At 39.3% G+C, this 17,210-nt stretch overlaps 1 protein-coding gene across 23 annotated transcripts in view; it reads right to left on the minus strand.

Moving 5' to 3' along the window:
• Window positions 1-17,210, minus strand: part of LOC117415753 (protein-methionine sulfoxide oxidase mical3a-like) — a 103,813-nt gene that overhangs the window by 17,385 nt on the left and 69,218 nt on the right. For 14 of the 23 annotated variants that reach the window (XM_059027536.1, XM_059027538.1, XM_059027534.1 and 11 more), the window contains 10 exons: window positions 12,646-12,841; window positions 11,257-11,492; window positions 10,249-10,338; window positions 8,780-8,914; window positions 8,128-8,190; window positions 6,281-6,367; window positions 5,267-5,380; window positions 4,893-4,975; window positions 2,569-4,450; window positions 2,230-2,324 (listed from right to left, as the gene is read on the minus strand). In XM_059027536.1, coding sequence (XP_058883519.1) covers window positions 2,230-2,324; window positions 2,569-4,450; window positions 4,893-4,975; window positions 5,267-5,380; window positions 6,281-6,367; window positions 8,128-8,190; window positions 8,780-8,914; window positions 10,249-10,338; window positions 11,257-11,492; window positions 12,646-12,841 — 2,981 coding nt within the window. Of the gene's footprint in view, window positions 1-2,229; window positions 2,325-2,568; window positions 4,451-4,892; window positions 4,976-5,266; window positions 5,381-6,280; window positions 6,368-8,127; window positions 8,191-8,779; window positions 8,915-10,248; window positions 10,339-11,256; window positions 11,493-12,645; window positions 12,842-15,112; window positions 16,672-17,210 lie in introns of those variants that run through there. The other 9 variants (XM_059027542.1, XM_059027552.1, XM_059027551.1 and 6 more) reach the window with 7 other exon arrangements.

Here is a 17,210-nt window from a genome sequence, read left to right on the forward strand (position 1 = left end):
GCTTTGTGTCGTACCACACTGCAAGAGTAACATCTCGCACTACAGCATTCCCACACACAGAGACAACACGTGACTAATGAATGTACGCCAATAAGCTGAATGTATGTGTGAAAAACAGGTCAATCCAGGTAATACAGTAGTAAAGCTTTTACACTTAACATGCATATCTGCAACACAATAAAAAAGCAGCTACAAAATAACACTGTATATAGAGCACAATAACTTCTACCACAAGAGCTAGGCGACAGTAGTTGATAGAAAAATACGTTGGGATTTTTATAGGACGGAGTGGTTATTTCCAGAACATACAAATCTTTCTATAAACAAAGACTTTTTAAAAGAGCTATTACTGCTACAGACATGAGCTAGGTGTTTTGTCGTTCTGACCTCTCAAGAGTGGATATCAGTGTGTATTGTGCCGCACCCTACATGATCATACATCAGGACAAAACCAGCCAGGTTTATTCGCCTTGAAATCATACAAAAAAAAAAAGAAATGACAACTAAAGCATCACCATTTTATGTCAAATATTTACGATTAAGATTGTCGGCGTTAGGCAGTGTTTTACTACAGACAGTACTGTCGCACAAAGTCTCCAATACATATCACTCTGCAATAAACAGTGGCTGTCCAGCAAAGCACAGTGCTCTGACAAACTCATTAACACAGTCATTCTGCACTTTCTTTATTACAGCATGTGTAAAAGCAGAATAAATGGATTGCTTGTCTCTCAGTTCATTTTATTGTTTTAGTTTAATGTGTCACTTATTTTTCAGTATGTTCTTTTATTGTCAGTGTGAACATGTACCTCAATGCAGCAGTATCTGCAGCGCTATGCATCCTCTGCCTCATCTGACCCACTTCTGCTATTTTTGCATTTTGCATACTTCAAAACATTTGGTTTTCTTTTGAATATTCATAAACTGATTTACGTTTTCTCTCCATTCCTCATCCACTAAAAATATTATATTTTCATGTAAGTATTTCAATTTAGTTTTTTGATCAAGCTAGTAGTTACTTCGCCGAGCAATTGCCACAATAAATCAGACTTTGATTGGTCAACATAATCAGCTGACGTGACAGAGAACCACGTTTGAATATTATTTGATCCTCTGACATCTAAACGGCTGCTGTATCCTAGGATATGCAGTGTAGAGTGGCTTATTACAATATCGGAGTCAAAACAAAACAGCATTTTAAATCAAAATATTGTGTACTTCCTAGAAAATAGTACTGGGAAAATATTGAGACACAAAAATCAGGTATAAAAATCAGTAAAAACTGACATCTAGGTTAAAAAAAAAATCCTGTAAAATTTGGAATAAACCTGAAAGTGGAACATTAAAGTATACTACAGTACTTTATTATTTGAATGAGGCAGAAGCTCACTATTTTAGGGATCAAAAAAGTATAAGTTTGATTGTTTTCAGTTATTTCCCCATTGTTTGCCTGTACAGAAAAATGCATGCTGTAATTTATATAAAATAATTTTTGAACGAATATCAATTTTATTATGTTATCTGACCAAAACATAGTTTTATCTGCCAAACAATTGCTGAAGTATCATTCAGACAGATAGCAGCTTGTATCGTACAGCACCCTATACAATATTCTATATATATTAACGAAAACAAAATAAGCAACAACTGTCATTGAGTTACATAAAGTCTTCTATAACAATAGTGTCCCGTTTCAATCCCAAAGCATTTTTTCCACTACCATCTCTAATAGTACCTCCTCCTTTTTCATTTGCATGTCCGACACAAGGTCAAAGATGTCATGAATTCGCTAAAAAAGCACAAAACAATTATACAAAGCTTATGGCTTTATACCAGTTGTGTCTATCAGTATATATTCTATCTCTCTTTTTTTTCTAAGACTTCAAATAAATAATGTTAAGTGACCAGGTCTCAGTAAATGCCACTTCTGCGTTTCAATCCTACTCAGCTGTAAAAGTGGATGCAAGCAAGACGCCCCTAATATATACAAGCTGTAGAATGTACCACATTATTCACATTACAAAGCTATATCAAAATCTACAGTGCGCAGCATTACAGCTGGGTAGTATGAAGACAAGTGGAGCTGGAACATGAATTGCAGCTGGGATTTACAGCAATGCATTAACCTCTGGTTCAGACTACATTTAGTTAAAGCTACTTGATTCCCTGTTGCCTATAACCATCAAACATATTTATCTGCACACCAGGCAAAATTGTCAAGAGACTTACATCTGTCTTGGATTTCTGGGAAGACCTTTCCAGCACGTCATCACAGGAGAGATCAGAGTCTTCAGAGAAACTCAAGTGTCGACGGAGATGGAGTTCTGCAACAATTTACAAAAACTTTGTTGCATGTTTATCATTTTAATTTGTTTTTATCTAGTTTGTTTCATTATACAATTTATGTGAAGGACTATACTGTACTCCAACAACCTCTAGTTGACATCAGTCACAAAACATAGGAGATTCTATATATTGGTGAGCCTTGTTTTCTCAGAAAAACAATAAAAATAGTAATAGATACAAAAGGACTTTTTTTTTTTATTATTGATTTCTTTCACTGCTCACCTGCTGCCCTTATGACAGGAGATGCCCCTTTTTTCCCAGAATCCACAGTAGTGACACTGGATGGGGTGCTGGGGCAGGATTTGCCTTCCTTCTTCTTCTTGTACCCTGAGAAGACTGTCTTCCAGAGGGACTTGGGCTTGGCAGCTTCCTCTGAACTGTGTTTGTCGGAGAGCCTGCCTTCACTCTTGGGCTTCTTCTCCTTCTTGTTCTTGCGAGGAGAGAAGAGGGATGTGCGCTTTTTGCTCTTCCCACTGGTGGAGCCTTCAGAGGAAGACACAGAGCCTTCTAGACTTTGCCCACCCGGTGGTGATAAGAACTTGTCAGCAGTCTTCTCATGCTTTCTAGACTCCAAGGACTTGACAGCAGAAGGTATATTAGACTTAGATACCAGGGGTGACACTTTGGGTCTGGATGATTCCACATTCCAGACAGCTTGAGCTGAGCCACCACATTTAACCGCCTCCATTTCTTTCATCTTGGTGAGCTGCTTGGCCATGGCGTCCTTCAGAGCTTGGCTCTTTACAGACTTCTCCCGGGCTCGCATCCTTTCTTCAGCTATCTCTTTAGCTTCTGGGGAGATTGCCGGCATCGCTCGCTGTCGTTTTGATGTGGCGCCCTCTCCTAGGTTGAGCTTACCGTTATCCATGGCCAAGGCCATGTGAAATAGGGGTTTCTCCTGCTTGGGCTTGCTAGTTGGAGGAGTGTAGAACTTCTCCTGGAAGCTGGTATCTGGCGTCCTGTCATCACAGGTGTCTTCAACATCGTCAGCGAATGGGATTTCATCCACACTCTCCACAAAGGACTTGCGCACTTCTTCCCGTGACTTCCTGCTGGGCTCTTGTCTGAATTCAGAGTGAGTTTGTGGTGGTACTGGCGAGGGAGCAGGAGTGGGAGCTGCAGCTGGTGCTTTTTGTGGCACTGGTGCTGGCACAGGTGTGGGTTCAGGCATGGTACTCCAGCTGGCTTGATACTTATTTCGCCTCAAGGTAGCTGGCTCTTCATTCTCTGGTGGCGGAGGGGGAGGGCTGGATGGAGGCGTTAGCATGGTGGATTCAGAAGTGTTGAAGCTCTCGCTGGTCAACGTTTGGGTGTTAGCCATGCTCCCATTGAGACCCAGCCCTGAGCTACTGCCGACATCCTTCTCCATGTCCGAGCTCTTCAGTTCTTTCTCGCTGGGTGACTCCATGATCAAGTTAGAGAGATGGTGACGATCTATGGTTGCAATGTTTAACCTCCGCAAGGCTGGCTGAGGCCGGCTCGGGTACAGCTTATGTTCTTCTGAAAGCTCTTCTGGAGTGTCGGACCTTGGAGGAGAAGACTCGGGAGTGGACTCCGGGAAACTGTTCTCTGACCCTTTGCTCCTGTCCAACGGTGTAAGACCCAAGCTCTTTCGAATTTCGGCACTCTTCACCCAAAACTCCTCTATAATATCTGTCTTTTTCACATGATCATCTGCTGATGGACTTAAGGAATTTTGTTCCTCAAGGGTTTCGCTTTCTACCACAGGTTTGACTAAAGGAGTGGAGGCAACAGCTGGCAAAGGCTGTGTTCGTACTGGGGACCCAGACAGAACAGGGGAGGAAGGTTCCGTTGATGGCAAAGGCTGGGAGCATATTGGAGAGTGGGCACAGACAGGGCTCGTAGCTGGAGGAGAGGCTAATGGTTGTGTTTTGACTGGTGACTTGGGTATAACAGCTTCTGGCAGAGGAAGAGGCTGGAAACGAATAGGCGAAAAAGGGAGTGTGGGAGAGATGAGGGTCTTGGCCTCTGGAGTCTCAGAAATAATATCCTCTTTTCCTTCTTTTGGGAGATATGGTTCCTGGAAAAAGCGAGCACCTGGAGATTTCAACAGAGAAGCTGGCGACAAGGTTTCACACACTCCCTGTTGTGAAACAGAAAGAAAAGCATTAGTTTGTTGTGCACTTGACACTGGAACACAGAGAATTTATATTCCAGAAAACACGGTTTTGCTCTCAAACAGTGCTGAAGAAACCGAGGCACATTTGCATGTAATGATTAACTTTATTGTCCCACCCCTTTATGCCTGAATGCCCTATGTTCCACAATAATGTCCCCACAACACAAACTTTACAATATTAGTACTGTCAACAGATAAAATACAGGAAAGTACTTAAATATTCTGGTTAGCTCTAGTTACCATTTTATATTGCTTATTTATTGATTTCAATGGTTCAATTAACTAAGCTGTGCCCATATCTCCAAACTGACTATTTTGTTCTGTGTTGAAAAAAAATGTTTTTCAACACAGAACCTTTTAAATACACAGTGAAAACCTCTTACGGCACTTCGTTGTATTTCTATACCTCCACATCCTGATCCTTTATGCTTGTTACTGGTGACAGCAGCACATCACTCAGAGATCTAACTGGGCTCACCGACGACTGGGCTGGAAAGAAAAAAAAAAAAAAAACACCATTGCATAAACATACAGTAACCCTTATATAGTCAGCAGAAACAAACAAAAACAATGGAAGCATCCGTCACCAAAAATATCCCACAAATTACCCCATTATGCATCTATTCTATAAGAGATGGAAAAACATAACAAAATACAAAAGTGAATGTGCCACTTACTAAAACAAGGGCATTTGCTTTACACCATTTACAGCATATATTTCAATCTAGGCACATCTTATCCAGTTCCAGTAACATTCGGAATAAATTTAAGAGATTGCACCTAGACTGGACACCCTCCCTCGCCCCTCGGACCCTCCCTCTTCCTCTGGGGGCTGCTCCTTTCTCTCAATCCGATGCATCCGGGCCTCAGCCTCAGCATCCGAAGGGATATCATCTGTCAAAGAGAAAATCGAGCCATTAACTCACTCACTCACTCCCACGTGCTGACCCTGCCCCAGGGGAGGGATAAACCAGGACAGCCAATAGCAGGGGAGCCTACAACGTGCAAGGCCTTTCTCCAGCAAAAGCTACTGAGCTTTTAATACCCCTCACACAGGCAAGCAGAAACAGTTGTCAGTTTAGAATAAGTTACTAAGAGGGCTAAATTCAAAGCTTGATAACTTATATGAGTACATTTCAGCTAAGAAAATCTGGAATTTAAAAAACAAACTGCAATTTGTGCACTTAAACCTAATCAATTTTCACTTAAGAGCAAAATATGCATTTAAATTGTTATACAAAAAAATATATATATATTAAATAGTTAGTAAATGTCTTCACATATTTGGGAAAAAAAATTATATATGAAATATATTTTAATCTAACACTACCTATTTTGATTGTAAACACAGCAAAATTGCTCAAAGTTTAAATAGTGTTCGTGCTTGGCACAATGAGAGCAAATCTTAGAATGGCAAAAGTTCTTCAGATGGTGTGTTAGCATTTATACAGGATTACTGAAAACTACAGCTACAGTAGGAGGATGTGGTGTTACACATGGGCGCAACTGATTTAGCTCTAGGCTGGGGAAAAAAAAAAAAGTTATGCCTTATCAATGATGCTAATCTAGTGCTTGAAATTTGTATTTTTCTAAAATTCCATGCTAAAAAAATAATTAAATTGGGCCCACTGACTCATAACATATATGCACAACTGATTTACATTTCTATTAACTTTCTTCCCCAGCAGAAGTGAAAGACCTTTAGGATAGATTTGCTGAGGGGTCACACACCGCCTTTAAGGAAGCCTGTGCTGAATCCGTCCAGTTCAAGGTCTGAAGACAGCTATAGCTTACCCTCATCCAGCTCTGTGCCAACTTCGGGCTCTTCCTCACGAACCCCAGGCTCATCTCCGACCTCCAGTTCATTCTCCTCACATAGAGCTGAGAGAGGAATGAAAAATACAGTCAGCTTATATTTGCAAGTTATACTGGTTGAAGTTGGAAAACACTTTGTGAGGGTAAATCAACAATGTTGCACCATTAAGAAAAAAAAAAACACTAGAAATGATGAAATTGGAAATTAGATGAAAAATATATTTATTGAGGCGTTCTAAGAGTTCCTACTTGGATAGATATACTGAAAATAACAAAAAACAGCAAAGTGGCCAAACATCTTATTGACTTACTGTATATGGTTATGTAACACTATAATGTAAACATTTATCAGGATTTTTTTTCTTGAAACACTAAAACTGTGATAAGCAACCAATCTTTTTAGTGTTGACCTAATGAAAACTGACATTTCCTTGTTAAAATTACCTACATTAGTTTGTTATGGTCATGCAAATATCCATTTTGCTTTCAGGGAAATGGATGCGGTTTGGATTCAGTCATTTTGCCAAGCCTGGGAAATGTTAATGAAGCAAGTATACCTTGGCAGGCTCATACTTCCTATAGAATAAATGATCAGAATTCAAGGCAAGTAGAAAAACAGATTACTGGTGGTTTCTTTTTTTAATAACCCCAAAAAAGAATTAAGTTCAAATATCTGGATTTACAAAACCGGTTGTTATTACCATGCAGCATCAGATTAAAATCCTCTCCAGAAGTGCTATTTAATTCAAGGTCCACATTCTGAAGGAATTTGATCATTTCTTAATGTTCTCACTATTTACTTCTGCAAAGTAAACCTAGTTGGAACAGCCCTAAAACAGAAGGCAGTTCAACCACCATGCAAAACATCATGACGGATACAGATTGGTCATGAAAACCTATGCAGGACTCGTGCAAGTTCTCAGTTGACTTCTATGTTCCCTAGTTAACTTGCATAAATAACATTCGGATGCTCAGCAATGCAGCTTTGAAGCTAAAAGCACCCCCAGTATGTTGGTGGCATCATGTAAGCGGAGACTCTGTTCATTAATGACAACTCTGTCTGCTGATGCAGAGAATTAGCCTTCTGCACAAAGTCCATAACCCCCTGGCAAAGCTGCTTACCCTGCCACCTGGACGGCATCTACTATTAGGCTGGGTCAGACCAAAGCTTTTAAGAAATGAGATATAGGATAGTGCCCTTTGAGCCTGCATGCTTGAGAATCCCTGTTAGAGCTCCTATCTCCATGTTTGGGAAGGTAGAGAAGCAAGGAAATGTATATAGGTATATCACCGACTGGGAAAGCGAAAAAAGGGCGAGCATAATGTTGACTAGAGAATGTATGAAGCAAAGGCGGTAGATAGCTGAGGAATTTACAGTATTTGGGAAATTTGGGGATTCGGCAGCACATTGGATTGTAGGAGTGCTCGTTCGTTCAAAAAGCCATTGCTGTCCAAATTGGCCAAGAAACTCTTTGCATTTCATCTCTTACTTGTCTCACATAATTAGATGCATTTAGCTAAATACCTTTTAACAGCACAACCCTTTCAAAAAAGCTCAAGAGGGGAGGTCTCCTTTTTGGAAAGTATCATGGTTCTATAACCAAGATAATCCCATTTCTCTATTTTTGTCAGGCTAGAAGTTTACCGGAAGACCTTGCTGTTTATTTGGTCTGACCCTTGCTGGGTAAAAATCACCAAAACAGATCCAACCCATGCAGTTTGAGCACGGTGTAGCACAGCATGCATTGAACCCTCTCCGCTGCCATGCACTAAGGAAAAGGCAAAACGTCAGAATGTTGCTGAGCAATCATATCACACACAGCTACCTCCAGATACCGTCTCCAGCCAAGCTCGTACTGCCTCATGGCGGACTGATGGAATGTCGGGTGCTGAATTTAGGAAAACAAAATAAAAAAAAAATTGCAAAAATGGGTCAGGAAAGAAAAGTTACACACAACAAACCAGAAGAAAACAAACAAAAATAAAGCTTATTAAACTTCTGTTAATATGAAAGGGGGAAACAAAACACATTAAACAGAACAGGGGGTCAGCTTCATTCTCTCCATCTTCGGTTTTTGAAGAAAAGTTAAGTGGAGCGATGGCACACGAAAAAGATGTAAAAATTTGACCTTTTTTAAAAGAAAAAAAAAGAAAAAAAAGAAGAAAAAAAAAAGACAGGGTTCAAACAGATAAAAGGTGCTTGACCATGGTGGACATCTTAAAAAAACAGCACAAAACCGATGTCTGCATGAGGACAGCAATGACCGTGGGACAACTCCAGACCTCTAACAAGCAGAGCATGACCTTGGGAACCTGCTTTTCCAGGTTCACTGTGGATAATAAACCAAAAGAGAGGCACCTGGAGTCACCAGACATCAAGGGTAGGGATACAAGATCTACTGTATATAGGTTGCGAACATGGTACAAGCAGTTGCCATGGTGACTCCCACACCGGTCTGTGACACAGAGCTGTGTTACCTGTGGAAGGAGAGGGTTGTGAAGTTGGAGCCCTCTCCTTCTCCTGCTCAGAACAAATGTGCGTCCAGTGCACGTCTGCCTGGATCTCCAGGGGGTCTACGGGCTGCAGGACTTGTTGAATGCGAAGATTCCCGGCTGAGGGGAGTCAGTGTTATTTGTTTTTAGGAAGGGAGCACCATAGAAATACAGTCAAGTGACCCAGGGACATGAGAGAAAGCACAGGGAAGGAAGAAATTGAGAAATAAAAAAGAGGGGAAGAGAAAAAGGAATGGAGAGATTAAAATAGCACCTTGGAAATACACATTGTAATATTATAAAAAAATATCCCTTTCAGATATCTTAATTATATTTTTTTCTCCTTTGAAAACACTCCTGGAGGAAGCACTGACAATATGCCCATATTATTCTAAAAAGTCACAGAGGGAAAATGGTTGGCAAACAGTCCAATGTTCCATACTGACAACCTGAACAGTGCAACTTTTAACTTGTTTATAATGAGCAGATCCCCAATGTGCATCAGACAGCACAATGCACCACATTTACACTGATTGGAAACCTACTACTCTTACTGGAAACTGTATCTTCATGAAAAGGTAGCTAACCAACTCACTCTGCATTTAACTACTAATACAATATGGATTTTCATAATAAGCTTGCAATATCTTTTTTGGCAAAAGTTTAGTTGTTACTAATACACATATACACACACGTACATATTACATATACACATACATACACACACACAAAGTACTTTTCTATACTAGCTATGGCTGACAACGTAGTTTGATGATATTTTCTTACTGAAATAAGTAATTAGTTCCATTAGTACTCCTCCTGCCACTACACCACACACACACAATTCTATTATTGTCGTGCAACTCAAATAATTCAGAACAATGCTGCATTCTCAAATCACTTTGAATCATGCAAGGGCAAGAGCAAATAATGATTAAAGCTGCATTCCTTGCAAATCATTTGAAAAATTAGTCAGGCCTTTTAAAGTTATGCTTATCTTTCAACCCTCACTGTGAAATTGCTTTTGTTAAAAATCACAGCTTATTACAAAAGCTTATTTTTAAAGTTTGAGAAAAAGTCAGAGTATCATTATTTTCCTGCCAGAGTTTATAATCTGCTGTTGCCAGGAGCTCTGAGATTATTATATAACGCTAAAACAATCAATCATTTAAAGCATAAAGCAGACAGACAGCATAACTCTTATGTATATTACCAGCAGACAGCTGACCTCCTCAGGAAACAAACTTCAATTTATATCATAAATCGTAAGATAAATGAAACACTGTCTCTGGTCTCTCAAATTTGTGAATTTCTTTGTTAAAAAAACAAAACAAACAAACAAACAAACAAACGTTAGATTATGAAAAGGTACGGTCATACGCAGCCAGGCCTTTATTAAATAAATACAAAATATGGGTTTTGTAAAAAAAAAAAAAAGCCACACGCAAAGATACCTTTGAATCTACCTGTGTCCTCTTCATCTTTTAGATGCTCAAGCCACAACCCTAACTGGAGCTCCCTCTCCCAGGGGTAATACTCTCCCTCTGTCAGCAGGGGGAGATATTCCCCAATAAATACCCAAAGACAGGGAATGAGCGAGAGAGTGAGGGTAGTGGATTTTACACAAGCACAGGTGATGAAAGTATAGGAGGAAGACAGCAAAGAGAGGAAGAAGTTGGGAAAAGAGTATTACAAATCTGACTGGACTGTGTGTACCTTTAATCCTATAAAATTGATTTTTTTTATATATTTGGAAACCAAAAGTGTTGCGAAGAAAAGCTAGTTATATAATGCAATCAAAACTTCCAGCAGAAGAGAAGGGCGACTTGGCTAACCCTTGACTAAGTGGGTATGATGTACCACAGTATGAAAGAATCTGCAAACCTGTAAAAAAACAAACAAACAAAAAGGCCACCACCCTGCCTGTTTCTTTGTTCAGGTACTTTCAGGTACACAGGTAGAATAATTAAACTGAAACAGTGGAAAGTACACCCATATAGAAATTAAAAGGGTAATCAAATGCAAAGGAAGTGTTGAGATTAAAAACACTAACAAACAGCTCCAACACATGGCATTGGCATCAAGCAAGGATATTTACATCTTTATTTACATGTTTAAAAGTCTTACTCTCTAAAAGCATGTACAAATAGCACATTGCCCCTTAGCAGCACATCTTCTATTTTATCTGAACTGCTCTGGGGACCCTTTTTTTATTATACTAGGTTTTGTACAAAATACAGAAAATGGTTATAAAAAAGTCTGTAATCAAAGTCTGTACTAATTTAGACACTGGGAGGATACTTGCATTGGAAATGTATTTGTTCTATGTATTTTTTCAAAACAGGATAGATCTTTGACATTATATAAAGTCTTAGTCATAGCTTTGGTGAGTTATTGGCGAGAAATAGGAGTGCTCTCCTCTCAGACGAGAGGAACATTACAGTAAAAAGTGTTTAGTTTACCTTCACTGGACTCTTCCTCCTCCTCTTTTTCTTCTTCGTCGTCGTCTTCATCCTCCTCCTCTTCCTCTCCGAGGGCACGTGCCTCCTCCTCTGCTGCTATCTGCGTTTCACTTTTGCCCTTCAGACGGGCATGGAGTTGCACAGCCTGTTTCCATGGCACTCCACCCAGGTCTGAGACAGGGTGATCTTCATCCTCACCCTCCTCCTCCACCTCATCCATCTCCGACTCCGAGCTGCTGTGGAGCAGACAGGACAGGGTGGTGTCAGAGACAGAGAAGCACGGCTGAAATGCTATTTCATACCGTTAGGGAAATCGGAATGGTTAGTAAACACGCAGTAAAACGGATGTGTGAAACAAATGAGGTGTTTGTAAAGTAGGACAAGTCTGGATGAAGTACAGTACGTATGATTTAGATGACAGCTGTGTACTAACTGTGAAGACACTAGTTCAAAGTGTATGGTCTGTATTATTGATAGGATCAGAGGTTAAACAACGCAGCAGTGAACCTGATGCAGTAGAATATACAAAAACATATACGCTCCCCTTTTAGCGATGCTTGCAACAGTGGTGATTTAAGACACTGGCCAATCTTCTGTTACTGAAGTTAGAACTAAAATCAGCACATACACTAGCAGTGGCAATAAAAAGCTACTGCTCCTCAGAAAACTTGTATTGCTGGATGCAAAACAAAACAAAAAAAAGTGTCACATTAGCCTTCTTGCAGCTAATCCCAAACCTGGGTGAAAGGTAAGCGACAATCACAGCATGCATGAAATGTGTGTCAGTGTGGTAATGCGAATATATCCTGTCAATGGTTAAAGCATATTATTGGCTTAAGCTTAATCCCAGTAACACTCGATATATAATTGGGTTGAAGGAGAGGACATTCTAGCATGAATAAGATGTTTCAAACTCTAATTTACTTATTTTTTTTTGTGCTTGTACACAAATCATGAAAAGTGATGGGCAACGGCTACACTTGATTTGGGCATGGTGCCAGGAGGCTCTAGGCTTCCACAAAAACAAGATATTTAACACAATGACTCATTCTCCTTCAATCTTACATGTAACTGTCGGACTATGCCCTATCGCTAGTAACAAGTCTCAACAAATTTCAAGGAATAAATCCCTACGCTGTTGGCTATATCTGGTAACTGGTTTTAAAAGGTGAATTTAGGCAAGGGACAATGGCTCAGGCTTGCAGACAGGCAGCATGAGAGAGCTCCTCCTTCAAACTGTGACCAGATCACCCCCTGACATTCAACCCCTCAAAAGCATTTAGAATCAGGTGGTGGTTTCGAGATGTCTATTAAAAGGTGGCATCTCGAACACCAAAATAAAATGTTAAATGTTATCCTGAGCCAGGCACAAAGTATGATATAGCCGACCTGGAGCCCTCGCCCGCGTCGGTGCCCTTGTCCAGCACGCTGCTCAGGTTGTGCTCTGCTAGCGTCTCCTCAGGCACCTCCTCCAGCTCCTCCTCTCTCTGCAGTGACAGCCGGTAGTTCTCCAGCTCGATGCGTTCCGGGGTGCCCCGCAGACGCTTTGCCAGGGCAGGCTCTTCCACCCCGTTCACATCTACTGCTGAAAGCAAGAGGCACAGGGGAAAAAAAACATACAGAATACAGTAATACTAAGTGATACTGGCACAAGTCTGCTTATTGGGTAAATAATTGAATTGCACTGGCATCACTTGGGTTAGCCCTGTGCAGTGTGAACTGTATAAATGAGGAGTTGTTTTAATTGCGGATACTTGATTAATGTACCATGACAGAGAACATATTGTACTGCATCGCAGCCTAACTCTGGCTCTGGGAAATGATTAAAAGTCTTCAGCCTTTGTAACTCCTACTTCTTTCTCAACCTCAGAAAACAGAAAATGTGTTTCAGATTCGGATATTCCTTTCATTGTGCCACATTCACAAACATACATTCTAAATCATACAGCTAAAATGTAAGTGCCACAGCACTATGTTAGTATTTAAAGTCCTGCATTTCCAAGAAGTCCATTTCATTGACAAGTTGCTTGTTTACAATTACTAAAAAGTCGACAACAGTGCCAATACACCACTGCAGCAAACAGGAAGATCACAAATGCCTTGGATTCCTTTTAGCCCCTCACATAAATCTTGGCATTGTGACAGACCTCAGAGAAGTGCCTGGGAAAAACAAACAGTCAGAACATGGAAAACTTCTACATGGTGCAAAACCTCTCCTTCACCCTTTGCATTCCAAAACACAATTGTATCTCAGCTTGTCCCTAAATATCAGAAGCAATGGGAATTACATGCCAGTAAAATCAACAGCTACAATACTGCCTAGTAATGAACTGAACTGGAAATTGCAAATGAATGACTTACAATGCAGGCACCTTTTCTATTGTGCTATGACCCAAATTATCTGATATAACTACACAAGTCAGTCTACCCAAGCAAGAAGTACAAATGGGCTTACTTATTGGGATTGTACAGTTAGTATATCAAAATATTAACAGAATGAATTCCCTTTCCCTGAAACCAGACACACTCAGGCCATTTCTATCCACAACAAATACTACGTAGTGACAAAGAAAACACCATCGAAAAAGATTGAAATTATTGAAAAAGATTTGGGGCCTAATTCAAATAGACTCTTAGCAAGGAAAAAGGGCATTTTAGAAAAATATCAATTCATGCAATGAACAACATGAATGTGGAGATATTCTTTTGAATTGCTCACTTATCAAATCAAAATGTAAAAAAATCATCATATTCTCGGTTTTACTGTAATGCTTTTCCCAATAAAAGTTATTGTATTTAGCCCTTCCAGTTGAGCTTTTCCCCCAAAGCATTGCAGAATCTACCGTAGCACTTACAAGAAAAGCATCACTTCGATTTTGCTATATGCCATTTTGTATTAATGATGAAGTAATGCAATTTAACAATCCAGTTTCTTTTTATTCACACATTAATCAAAATCGGTCATACATTAGCTGGGGAATAATGTCAAACTTGACAAAGTTCACCCTGGAGCATCCATTACCACAAAGAGGGTTTGTCTTAATTTGTCTCTTGCTTCTTCCTGCAACAATGCAGATTCATACTGTCGTCAATTAGCATTAACTGCTGCAAAATACCCTTTAAAAACACGACTAACTACTGCAGAGCATATATCCGTGTTGAAAAAAAAAAATCAAGCCTTGTGTCATGATTAATAAACAGGAATCGCCCTCCCATGAAAATCTCATCTAGGCTGTGAATGTCACATCCTAGGCTCATGTCGACTGGAATACTGCTATCTTGCTGACATTTCCTATCAGAAAGAGAAAGTTAAGTTTCAATGACCCAGAAGCTTCCAGCAGCAATATGCTCACAATACAAACTTCCTAAACAACGTGTCAAGGGAATCGTGGATAAAATACATGAAACTTGGGGGTATACAACACTACCTCAGACACAAATAAATATGTTGCGTGTGTGTGTGTGTGATGTGCAATTCCACACTGCGATGTTACAATATCCTCAAGTTTACAGACAATTAGCAGTCGTTTTTGCACAATATCAGTGTCGCATTTGCCAGTTATAATCACCATCTCCTCCAACAAGTAGTTTGAAAGATATTCCCTATTGCAAGTATATGGTGTTGTGTCATTGTCCTTGTATAGGAAAGGTATATTTCTCTTTAAATAAATAAATAGAAAAAAAAAACACAACACCACCACTCACCACAAAACATCTCTTCAAATTTATTTGTTAAAAAAAACACTTCGTTGTATCCATTTCCCATTCAAAACAGTGCATTGCGAAAATATATTTTAAAAAAATGTATTTATTATATATATATATATATATATATATATATATATATATATATATATATATATATATATATAGGTACCTTGCCTTTGTCCCACTCTAAAAAGCATCTCCTTTAAAAGCAATGGGACCTTTGATCCCATAAGTTAGAGAGAGAACAAAAGAGATATATAGATAGATATAAAAATAAAAACGTTTACTTAGTCACTGGATTTAATGTGATTTGGTTTAGGAAATACAGAACTCCACATCAATAAAACTTGTTGGTAATGGGCACTTATATCTGTTTTATTGATCTATGCACAACATCAACTTGTTTTTTTCTATATCTCCGATGTGATGTAGCAAGTTTACAAAAAAAATAATAAATTTGGCCTGCAGCTAAAATGTCAGTTAGTGAAAGTAAACAAACTGAACAGCCAACACAGACTGGTTTCTAAACTATGGAAGAATGCTGTAAAGTATCAAGGGATCTTTTCCTAAAAATGAAAAAGATTGCGGCAGCTGTTCTGCTTTCGAAAATCAGTCTTGATTAGCTAAATGAGGAGTTACTGTATGTTTAGAAAACACCTCCGATCTTGTGATTGCATTGCAATGTGCTGCTGACCCTCAAATGCCAAGTCTTTCATGCGGTGTTACATGCTAAACGTAGAATAACTCAAACTCTGTGCTGAACATGCACACATGCAGTGCAAAATATAAAAGGAACAAAACATATATATTGCTATAAACAAAACAAAATAAACAAGGGTTGCATATGATAACGGTAAGATGTGGTGCTGTTAAGTGGAAGCTAATCTAAAGTTTTGGCAAATATTGTATTTAGTTGTTTTTTTTTATAATATGTATATATACATACATACATACATACATACATACATACATACATACATACATTTATTAAAACACCCCAAAGGTTAAACTATAAGGCTTTATCATTGAATACTTTATTTGAAATGTCTGTCATATAAATTTTACTAGTTTCTTCCGGCACTACTATCTATTTGAAAACATTATATTGCAACCTTGAATGTAAATAGCCATATTATGATGGTTTGGGGTGGATTTTTATTAGTGTTTTGTGTGTGGACAGTGTAAACTGATGGAATCAAATGTCAATAGTTGGGGGTCACAGTTCAAGATTACCTGTGGGTACCACTCTATAACGAGAATGCAAGTGCTAATGGGAGCCTTATAACCAGTTCTGTTGTATAAAAGGGTCACCTCATAAGAGGTAGCACTGCTTTAGAACAGTGTCTCGGATAAATATAAAACCATGGGCAATGTGTTAAAGCTGCTCTAACTTCAAAAAGATCAAGCCCAGCATTGCAAACAGGACAGTTGCTTCTAAAACCATGCATGCAGTGGGTTCCTTTCACAAGTTGCAGTTTAAATTGCACCACTCAGACATACAGATGTGCTCACATGCCATGCTTCACAAACAAACCCCCTAAATCCCTAGCAATGTATTTTGTGCAGAAGGTTAGTTTAGTACAGCAGACCCAGAATATACCCTCACAAGCACCCCTCAATCATTACAGTTCTGCTTTGATAGGCGTGGGAAAGGTAAAGCTTACAGAGGAATAGCAAACTGCAACAGATTTTACATTCAAAGAATACCTGATCGTTTCAGAAAGCACGAGAGAGAGAGAGAGAGAGAGAGAGAGAGAGAGAGAGAGAGAGAGGAGAGGAGAGAGAGAGAGAGAGAGAGAGAGAGAGAGGAGAGAGAGAGAGAGAAACTGGTCAACTGGCATGGACATTTCTCCATCACCAAGCATAAAAAAAGCAAAATTGTTCACAGAAACTAGGTGCTTGATGTACACAACTGTAACATGTAAAGGGAAGGTATCAATTAAATTAAACACAAATCAAAATGGTCTCTGCTTGTAGACAATTTTAAGAATGCCAGTTTGGATCAGTATGACTCTGCCCTCTCAATAGGGAGTAAATGAAAAAGATCAGCTGGGTTCTAAAGATGCACCATCCTATTATGAGTTCAGATTGCTCAGGTCCAACAAGAACCATACAAACAACAAACAGTTTAGAGACTTTGGGTGTCCGAATATCAGGCCTCTTTGGCCACACAAACACTGGATTATAGAATGATCTCAGGAAAAGATGGCTGTACCTTTGGCTTTTAACAGACACACGGTAACACT

Source organism: Acipenser ruthenus, chromosome 7 (genome assembly GCF_902713425.1).
Source record: "Acipenser ruthenus chromosome 7, fAciRut3.2 maternal haplotype, whole genome shotgun sequence".
Classification (NCBI taxonomy): Eukaryota; Metazoa; Chordata; class Actinopteri; order Acipenseriformes; family Acipenseridae; genus Acipenser; species Acipenser ruthenus.